The sequence below is a fragment of the Musca vetustissima genome, unplaced genomic scaffold, assembly GCF_032173495.1.
Source record: "Musca vetustissima isolate MV318-11 ecotype Yass unplaced genomic scaffold, APGP_CSIRO_Mvet_v1 utg23952, whole genome shotgun sequence".
Taxonomy (NCBI): domain Eukaryota; kingdom Metazoa; phylum Arthropoda; class Insecta; order Diptera; family Muscidae; genus Musca; species Musca vetustissima.
This window is the reverse complement of record NW_026879867.1, coordinates 83,610-94,394: the sequence shown is the minus strand read 5'-3', so window position 1 is coordinate 94,394 and position 10,785 is coordinate 83,610. Positions and strand designations below refer to the sequence as shown.

At 37.5% G+C, this 10,785-nt stretch overlaps 1 protein-coding gene across 1 annotated transcript; it reads left to right on the top strand.

Annotated features, from left to right (window-relative positions):
• Positions 1-259: 259 nt before the first annotated feature.
• On the top strand, positions 260-3,175 carry LOC133325031 (pre-mRNA-splicing factor syf1 homolog). The gene is made up of 4 exons (XM_061533857.1): positions 260-304; positions 398-1,095; positions 1,186-2,518; positions 2,583-3,175. The coding sequence occupies exons 1-4, from the start codon at positions 260-262 to the stop codon at positions 3,171-3,173; spliced, it is 2,667 nt and encodes an 888-aa protein (XP_061389841.1). The 3' UTR covers positions 3,174-3,175.
• Positions 3,176-10,785: the final 7,610 nt, after the last annotated feature.

The following is a 10,785-nucleotide window of genomic DNA, read 5'->3' as shown; positions in this document are numbered from 1 at the left end:
ATGCACTCCAAGTTGTCCTCCAAACGATTAACCTTTTCTTACTTTTAAAATCACACCCTCTGAACTCCCCTTAATAAACACAACGGTTTGAAAGTCATTGCTAAAACAGCTGTTTCGTTTCTTTTGACAATTCGAAACGTTTTCACTTGGCATTGTTGTTGTTGTTCATGGCGTCTTGAAGGAAAATTTTGTGGAATTGTTTAATAAAAAATATTAAATATTTACTACAAATTAATTAAATAATACAAATCTCTTGATAATGACAATAACAGGAGTACCGGCTCTCTCAATGGAAATTGATTTTGTGAGTATGAAGCAAGCCTGTGCAAACAGTGGCTACCAAATCTTTGATTCCTTAACTCATGTGCTTTTTTTCTTTTTTTCGCATTTCTTCTAGCCTGATGAAGATGTACCCTACGAGGAGGAGATTCTTCGCAATGCCTATTCCGTAAAGCATTGGTTGCGCTATATCGATCATAAAGCCAGGGCTCCCAACAATGCCGTGAACATTGTGTATGAACGCGCGCTGAAGGAGCTTCCCGGAAGTTATAAAATTTGGTACAACTACTTGAGGACCCGCAGGAAGCAGGTGCGTGGAAAATGCATCACCGACCCCATGTACGAAGAGGTGAATAATACCTTTGAACGTGCTTTGGTCTTTATGCATAAAATGCCACGCATTTGGATGGATTACGGGACATTTATGACACTGCAATGTAAAATCACCCGAACCCGGCATGTTTTCGATAGAGCTTTAAGGGCATTGCCGGTGACACAACATCATCGTATATGGCCATTGTATTTGAAATTTGTTAAGAAATTTGATATCCCTGAAACTGGAGTGAGAGTCTTTAGACGTTATTTGAAATTGGCACCCGATGATGCTGAGGAATATATTGAATATTTGTTGAGTGTTAATCGTCTAGATGATGCTGCTCAACAGCTGGCCAGTATTGTGGATAATGAACATTTCGCTTCGAAACATGGTAAATCAAGTCATCAATTGTGGACGGAGTTGTGTGAGCTGATATCGAAGAACCCGGATAAGGTACATTCGCTGAATGTGGATGCCATTATAAGAGGTGGATTGAGGAGGTAAGTTTTGGGGGAAAAACATTTTTATTTAATCAAATTTAAGGGCCGGTCGAGGATAGTTTTGAATTAATGAATTTTCTCTTCCTATAGGTACACCGATCAATTGGGACATCTATGGAACTGCTTGGCCGACTATTATGTTCGTTCCGGCTTGTTTGATCGTGCCCGCGACATATACGAAGAAGCCATACAAACGGTGCGCACGGTGCGTGACTTCACCCAGGTCTTTGATGAATATGCCCAATTCGAAGAATTGTCTCTCAATAAACGTATGGAAATGGTGGCCAATGATCCGGATGCCACCGAAGAAGATGATATCGATGTGGAGTTACGTTTAGCTCGCTTCGAACATTTAATGGATCGGCGTTTGCTTTTACTAAATTCCGTTCTGTTACGGCAAAATCCCCATAACGTTCACGAATGGCATAAACGTGTTAAACTCTACGAAGATAAACCTCACGAAATTATCAACACCTACACGGAGGCAGTGCAGACGGTGCAACCCAAGTTGGCTGTGGGAAAGCTGCATACCCTATGGGTGGAATTTGCCAAATTCTATGAATCCAATGGTCAAGTAGATGATGCCCGGGTGGTGTTCGAACGGGCCACAGAAGTGGAATATGTGAAGGTGGATGATTTGGCCAGTGTTTGGTGTGAATGGGCGGAAATGGAAATACGTCAAGAAAACTTTGAGGAAGCATTGAAGCTAATGCAAAGGGCCACCGTGATGCCTAAACGTAAAGTGGCCTATCATGATGATACGGAGACGGTACAAATGCGTCTTTATAAATCGTTGAAAGTTTGGTCTATGTATGCCGATTTGGAGGAGTCCTTTGGCACATTTAAAACCTGCAAGGCGGTCTATGATCGCATAATCGATTTAAAGATATGCACACCACAAATAATCATTAATTATGGTTTGTTCTTGGAGGAACATAACTATTTCGAAGAAGCCTTCCGGGCCTATGAAAAAGGCATTGCCCTCTTCAAATGGCCCAATGTCTATGATATTTGGAATGCTTATTTGACCAAGTTCCTCAAACGTTATGGTGGTTCAAAATTGGAAAGAGCTAGAGATCTCTTCGAACAATGTTTGGAAAATTGTCCTCCGGAGCATGCGAAATATTTCTATTTACTCTATGCCAAATTGGAGGAGGATCATGGTTTGGCTAGACATGCCATGGCTGTCTACGATAGGGCGACAAGTGCTGTTAAACCGGAGGAGATGTATGATATGTATAACATCTTCGTGAAGAAGGCTGCGGAGATTTATGGTCTTCCTAGAACTCGGGAAATTTATGAAAAAGCCATCGAAACGCTGCCCGAGGAAAATATGCGTCAAATGTGTGTACGCTTTGCTGAAATGGAAACAAAACTGGGTGAAATTGATAGAGCCAGGGCGATTTATGCTCATTGTTCTCAGGTAAGAGGAAATATTACTCCTATCTTTTTCCGTTTCTTAATTGATTTTTCCATTTCTTTTTTAGGTTTGTGATCCCCGAATTACAGCCGAATTTTGGCAAACCTGGAAAGAGTTTGAGGTACGTCACGGCAATGAGGATACCATGCGTGAAATGTTGCGTATTAAGCGCTCTGTCCAGGCCACTTACAATACGCAAGTTAATATGATGGCTGCCCAGTTTATGACCAATAACACTCCTGCCGATGCAGCCGGTACCGATGCAATGCGTCAATTGGAAGTTAAAGCCACTGAGGCAGCAGCTAATCAACAACAGCACAATAAACCCACAGGAGCAGCAACAATGCAACCACCAAAACCACCCGGTGCTAGTAATATTATGTTTGTACGCGGTGAAACACAGGGTGGCACGGCCCGAGATAAAGTTATTAATCCCGATGAAATTGATATTGGTGATAGTGAGGATGAAGATGAGGACGATGAGGAGGAAGATGCCGGTGGAGATACCAACGGAGATGACAACTCCAAGGCAACACGCAAAGATGATAATGATAATGTTATGAAAAAATTACGCATAGAACAAAAATCAATACCGGCCAAGGTTTTCGGGGGTCTTAAGACAAAAGCAAATAATGATGATGAGGAGGATGAAGATTAGATTTTAAGGAAAATAAAGAAAGCAAAGCAAATAACAAATAAAAGGGGAACATAAAAAGTAAAGAAATCTGAGACAAGGTAATTTATAAAATTTTATTTTTTTTTTAATTTTGTAATCAAATACATTTATATATTTTTGTAGTCATACTAAGTATAGAACTCGGTCAGCCTTATTTCAAAGAATAATTTCTGTGGTGGCCTTCGATAGTAACAGAATTCGCTTTCAAAAATATTCGCAGTGGGAAAATTTGTTAAAAAGACATCTGTTGAGGTTTTAGAACATGGATTTGGGTCTTATATTCGCCGTGACCGAAAGCGCCATCTATGTTACAGCACACATACACACATCGTATCAGCGAACCAATTTAGTTCACATATTTCACGATAGGGGTGATCAAGGGGGAACAAAAACAGATGGCAGTTTTATGAAAGACAAAAAATTCTCAACAACAATTGAGGATGACTTTTTCCCATAGGAAAACATTTCTCAGTCTTTGAGAATGCCTTTTTCCTATATGAAAAAATTCACATTCATTGAAAACAACTTTTTCCTATAGGAAAAATTCCCTCAGACACTGAGGATGACTTTTTTCTATAGGAAAAAAACCTAAGTCACTGAAGATGACTTTTTCCTATTGGGACTGAGGACAACTTTTTCCTATTGGAAAAAAATTCTCAGCCACTGAGGACAACTTTTTCCTATTGGAAAAAATGCCTCAGTCACTGAGGATGACTTTTTCCAATAAGAAAAAATCTTCAGTAACTGAGCATGACTTTTTTCCAATAGGAAAGAATCCCTCGGTCACTGAGGTTGACTTTTTCTTATAGGAAAAAAATCCTCAGTGATTAAGGAAGACTTTTCCTATAGGAAAAAATTCCTCAGTCACTAAGTATGACTTTTTCTACAGGAAAAAAATTCTTCAGTCCCTAAGAATGAATTTTTCCTATAGCAAAAAAATCCTCAGTCACTGAGGATGACTTTTTTCTATAGGAAAAAATCCTCAGTCACTGAGGATGATCTTTTCCTATAGGAAAAAAATTCCTCAGTCGCAGAGGATGTCTTTTTCCAATAGGAAAAAGTCCTCAGTCACTGAGGATGACTTTTTCCTATTGGAAAAAATTCCTCAGTCACTGAGGATGACTTTTTCCTATAGTAAATAATTTCTCAGTCACTGAGGATGACTTTTTCCTGTGGGACTTGACTTTTTCCTATAGAAAAATATTCCTCAGTAACTGAAGATGACTTTTTCTATAGGAAAAAATCCTTAGTCACTGAGGATGACTTTTTCCAATAGGAAAAAATTCTCAGTCACTGATAATGAATTTTTCCTATTGGAGAAAATGCCTTAGTCACTGAGGATGATTTTTTTCTATGGGAAAAAAATCCTCAGTCACTGAGGATGACTTTTTCCTATTGGAAAAAATTCCACAGACACTGAGGATGACGATTTCCTATAGGAAAAAAATCCCAGACACTGAGAAATACTTTTTCCTATTGGAAAAAATTCCTCAGTAGCTGAGAATGCCTTTTTCATATTGGAGAAAATTCCTCAGTCACTTTTTCCTATCAGAAAAAATTCCTCAGTCACTGAGGATAACTTTTTCCTATAGAAAAACATTTCCCAGTCACTGAGGATGACTTTTTCTTATTGGAAAAAATTACTCAGTCACTGGGGATGACTTTTTCTTATAGAAAAAATTCTTAATCACTGAGAATGTATTTTCCCTATAGGAAAAAAATCTTCCTCAATGTCTGTAGAAAATTTCTTATTGGAAAAGTCTTCTGTCTAGGCTTCAGTTCTCTTTAACCATTTAATCCCATGCCTCCTTGCCACAAACAGCAATGTTTACACTTGGTATTGTTGCTTTTGGAATTTAAACTCTTTCGTTTTGGATGCTGCTTGTTCTTCCCCGTCATCTTCGGATTCATTTGTTAACTCGGCCAGAACTTTTATCTTTCATTATAAAGACTTGTAAAGCAACAATGTATTACAATGTTAACATGTCCCTATCATCAGCAGCCACTATGAGGGAGCAGCAGCTGCAGTCGTAACACCACACTAACAAACAAAAGACGTGGCAGGCTGCCTCATCAAATGAAGTTGGCAAAAGGAACAACAACAATGTTTTCCGTGTTCCATATATTTTGGTTACCAGAAGTTGGGAATCCCCCATTGCTGCAGGACTGTATTTGTAATAGTAATTGTTGTCGAATAATTTGCGGCTTGTGTCTTGTACAGAGATCCTAAAAATCGAAGGAGTAGCTAAAATGCTAACCATCAGCTGATGTACATTCCAGCCAAGTGCTTTACATCAACAACAATAACATCCTTTTCATCATCAGTGAACGGGCGAATAGGACTCTTGTTGCATTGCACCAACGAACGCAAGTTAACTGTGGCCAACGAACACACACACACACACATGAACACTCACACATATACATTCTTTAAAATACATATCTTGTCACACATTATCACATAAGCATTGAAAAAGCCAGAAAAATGTCCTTGTTGTCGCTCGGTAAACGAAAAAGTGGTCCTCCTGTGTGTGTGTGAGTAAGCTCGGCCTTTTAATATGCATGTCAACCGCCATGTTCTTTGGCTGAGATTTAGGTTAATTTGTGAGACATGTGAACCAATGCATAAACAACAGCCAGACAAAAGGATTCATCCTTTCTCCAGCAAACGAAGGAAAAACGGACAAAAACTATGACACAACACAAAATAGGAACAACAAATCTTTGTTGAAAAAAAAAAAACAGAACACAACTGGTAAGGAAAACAGGAAACAGTGTTAACATAGATCGAGCTACAAGACAGCCAATAGTAGAAGGATTATGGAACGAGACATGCATGCAAACATAAACAGGAATAAACAAACTGGCTTGCAATGAAGGTTGATTGATGTCCTGAATTTTTTTTCGGATAGTTGGGAGGTCATTTTCTTAAAGAAAAATATGTCACAAAGTTGAAATTTTCTTCAGGAAAAAAAATCCGTTGGTCCTTAGGAAAACTTTTTCCTATAGGAAGAAATTCCTCAGGCCCTGAGAAAAACATTTTTTTCTATAGGAAACGACTTTTTTATAGGAAAATCTCCTCAGTGGCCGAGAAAGACTTTTTCTTATAGGAAAAAAATCCTCAGTGACTGAGGAAGACTTTTTCCTATAGGAAAAAATTACTCAGCAAATAAGGAAGACTTTTTCCTATAGGAAAAAATTACTAAGCGACTGAGGAAGACTTTTTCCTATAGGAAAAAATTGCTCAGTGACTGAGGAAGACTTTTTCCAATAGGAAACAATTCCTCAGTGACTGAGGAAGACTTTTTCCAATAGGAAAAAATTCCTCAGTGACTGAGGAAGACTTTTCCCAATAGGAAAAAAATCCTCAGTGACTGAGGAAGACTTTTTCCAATAAAAAAAAAATTCTCAGTGACTGAGAAAGACTTTTTCCTATGGAAAAAAAATTCTCAGTGACTGAGGAAGACTTTTTCCAATATGAAAAAAATCCTGAGTGACTGAGAAAGACTTTTTCCTATAAAAAAAAAAAAAATTCTCAGTGACTAAGAAAGACTTTTTCCCATTGGAAAAAAATTCTCAGTGACTGAGGAAGACTTTTTCCAATATGAAAAAAATCCTGAGTGACTGAGAAAGACTTTTTCCTATAGGAAAAAAATTACTCAGCAAATAAGGAATACCTTTTCCTATAGGAAAAAATTACTAAGCGACTGAGGAAGACTTTTTCCAATAGGAAAAAATTGCTCAGTGACTGAGGAAGACTTTTTCCTATAGGAAAAAATCCTAAGTGACAGAAGATCCTATAGGAAAAAATCCTCAGGAAAAAATTCCTCAGTGACTGAGGAAGACTTTTTCCAATAGGAAAAAATTCCTCAGTGACTGAGGAAGACTTTTTCCAATAGGAGAAAAATCCTCAGTGACTGATGAGTAATTTTACCGGTAGGAAATTCTTCCTGTTACTGATATGGACTTTTTGCTGACTTTTTCTTATAGGAAAAAAATCCTCAGTGAGTGAGGAAGACTTTTCCTTATTGGATAAAATTACTCAGTGCCTGAGGAGGACTTTTTCCTTTAGGAAAAAAATCCTCAATGTCTGAGGAAGACTTCTTCCTATTGGATAGATTTTTCCTATAGGATAGAAATACCTCAGCCATTCCTATAAGAAAAAAAAATGATTAAGGAAAACAATTCTCAGCCGCTGTGAAAGACTTTTACCTATAGGAAAAAGTATTTCTTTTAAGAAAAAAATTTTAAGTCTCTAGAGAATAATTATTCTCAAAATTCCTCAACCTGTGAAGAAGAATTATTCTTATTGGAAAATTTCTCAAAAAAAAAAAGAAAGAAAGAACAAGTTTTTTTACAGGAAAAATATCCTCAGCCAGTGAGGAACAATTTTTCCTATTGGAAACAGAGAAATACCTTTCCTATTGGAAACAATTGCTCAGCTGCTGAGTTACTTATTCCTATTGGAAAACATTTTTCAGGCAATGAGGAAAAATTTTTTCCTATTGGAGAAAAATTCGCAGCCATTGGGGAAGACTTTTTCCTATTGGAAAAAAATACTAAACCAAATTGGTAAATTTTTTCCTATTGGAAAAATTCCTCAGTCACTGAGAAAGACTTTTTCCTGTATGAAAAAATTACGTAGCCGCTGAGGAAGCGTTTTTCTTATTGGAAAAATACCTTAGTCCCCCAGAAGACTGTTTCTTATAAGAAAACAATTTCAGTCATTTAGGATTCTTTTTTCTTATAGGAAAAAATTCCTTAGCCACTGAGGAAGACTTTTTCATAATCCGCGACAAAATCCGCATTTTTTCCTATTGGAAAAACATTCTGAGGAAGACTTTTCCTCGTATTTGAAAAATCCTCAGCCACCAGCCACAAAAAACCATAGCTAATAAATCAAGGTAACCTAATCTCTCATATCATATCTCTCAATTTCGAGACATTTTAATAAAGCAATTTAAATCTATTTCAGCTAATGAAGCAAATAAATTGATTTTCAAAATCCCTCCAACACGATTGAGGGAAGTTTCAGCGGCAGGTTAACCACAAAGACGCTGCAAAAAAGCAATTGTTAACAACCAATGATAACGAAATATAACCTAAAGATACATTTTGTGAAACATTTCTATCCCTGGGCTCAGCATCTTCCTGCATTGCCATTTGTTTTCTTATTGGACAATATTTCCATTGCTCTTGAATCCAAGTGAAGTCGTAATTTTTTGTTTGGTATGGCTTAAAATGGAATTTTAACATTTTTGGAGAAGGGAAGGAAGGAGGTGGGGTGGATATGGCATCTAATGCCATCATGATTACCATTAGCTGTAGTGGTAGCGGTGGTAGTTGGAGTAGCAGCAGTTAAAGGACCAACGAAAACTCTAATGATGATGACGACGATGACGGCGTCAATGAAAATGACTTTGGTGATGATGGTTGGGCAGCAGTAGCTTCAATATGAAGTGATGATGAAAACATAGAAAATATTCGGGAAAAAAGCTGTGGCACAGCCACACATAAAATCGGCAGAAGCTGTAGACCACCACCATAGCAATTGAAACTCATTACTCAAAATTTTGTTCAACAACCCTGCAATTTCTTTAACAAAATATTATTCCCAGATTCTCCTCCTTTTCGAAGGTTGGGGCGGGAGGGGATGATAATAAATGGAAATGTTGCCATAATTTGGTTGTCGTTGAAGAAATTCTAGACCAAAGAACGAAAAAACGAACCCGTCAAAGCAAAGTTTCAAGTTCTTTGCAAATGACTTGAGTTGAAATCAGTCAGAAGAAGAAGAGTGTTCCAAAACCCCTTCAAAATATATTGTAGAGTTCTGCCAGAGTTAAAAAAGGCACGAATAGTTGGTTGCTCGTTTTTTTTTTCTATTCGGCAGTGGAGTGAAGGACTTGAAATATTTAGTATAAAAGTTTTTGGTGCTCACCCACACTCACACACAAACACAGTCATACAAACACTAACTAAGCATAATTTAGTCTTCGTTGTTGTTGTTATTACAACAAAAAACCATACTTTATATAAAATGTTAACAAATTATAATAATAATAATAGACAAATGACTTATGATTGCATTTGCAAAGCTAACTGGCTGGGTGGCGGAGTATAGAAGAGTTGTGAGGATCTATAGAAAACTTAGGGGCGTAGTGTATTAAGTGGGAAAAAAATCCTCAGCTATTGAAGAAGACTTGTTCCTATACGAAAAAAATTATCAGCAGCAGAGGAAGACTTTTTCCAATCAGAACAAAATTTTCAGACACTGAGGAAGACTTTTACCTTAGATAACAAATTCCTCAGCCACTGGGGAACACATTTTCTTATAGGAAAAAAATCCTAAGGCTCTGAGGAAGATTTTTCCTGCAGGAAACAAATTCCCAGCCATTGAGGAAGATACTTTCCTAAATGAAAAAAAATTCCCCAGCCACTGAGGAAGATTTTATCCTTCTGGATACAATTCTTCAGCCACAGAGGGAAAAATACCTAAGGCACTGAGGAAGACTTGTCCTATAAGAAAAAATTGCTCACCACTGAGAAACACTTTTTCCAATAGAAAAAATATATATAGCATGACTATATATATAGAAAAAAAAATCCTCAGTCACTTAAGAAGAAAAAGACTTTTTGTCCTATAAGAAAAATACTTTTTGTCCTATAAGAAAAATACTTTTTCTTATAGGAAAAAATTTCTCAGCCTTTGAGTATGACTTTTTCTTATAGGAAAAAAATTTTTCCTATAGGAAAAAATTCCCCAGTTACTGAGGAAGACTTTTTCATATAGAAATTCCTCAGCCACTAAAGAAGACTTTTTCCAATAGGAAAAAAATCCTCAGCCACTGAGGATGACTTTTTCCTGTAGGAAAAAAATTGTCAGCCACTGAAGAGGAATTTTTCTTATTGGAAAAATTACTCCTATAGGAAAAAAATCTTCAGCCACTGAGAAACACTTTTCCTATAAGAAAAAATTCGTCAAAGGAAGAAGAATACCTGCAGCTCTTCCACAGGAAGAAGACTCCTGCAGCTCTTCCATAGGAAGAATAATGTGTACAGATCTTCAACAGGAATAAGACTTCTGCAGCTCTTCCACAGGAAGAGGAATTCCTGCAGCTCTTTCACAGGAAGGAGAATACCTGCAGTCTTTTACAAGAAGATGAATACCTGCAGCTCTTCCACAGGAAGAAGAATATTTGCAGCTCTTACAAAGGAAGAAGAATACCTGCAGATCTTCCATAGGAAGAAGAATAGCTTCCTATGGAAGAGCTGCAGATCTTCCACAGGAAGAAATATACTTGCAGTGCTTCCGCAGGAAGAAGAATTCTTGCAGCTCTTTCACAGAAAGAAAAATACCTGCAGCTCTTCCACAGGAAGAAGAATACCTACACCTCATCCACATGAAAAATAATACCAACAACTCTCCAATAGAAAGAAGACCTCCAGCTTACCTATGGGAAGGAAATTACATGCAGCTCTTCTATAGGAAGAAGACCTCCAGCTCTTCCACAGGAAGAATACCTGCAGCTCGGGAACAGGAAGAAGAATACCCACAGTTCCCCTCTAGGAAGAAGACCTCCAGCTCTCCTATATG

Excerpts from the sequence above, each read along its gene's own strand:
- LOC133325031 (XM_061533857.1), top strand. The coding sequence starts at position 260 with ATGACAATAACAGGAGTACCGGCTCTCTCAATGGAAATTGATTTT. Across the intron at positions 1,096-1,185 it reads ATAAGAGGTGGATTGAGGAG|GTACACCGATCAATTGGGAC; the intron begins GTAAGTTTTGGG and ends CTCTTCCTATAG. Across the intron at positions 2,519-2,582 it reads TTTATGCTCATTGTTCTCAG|GTTTGTGATCCCCGAATTAC; the intron begins GTAAGAGGAAAT and ends TTTCTTTTTTAG.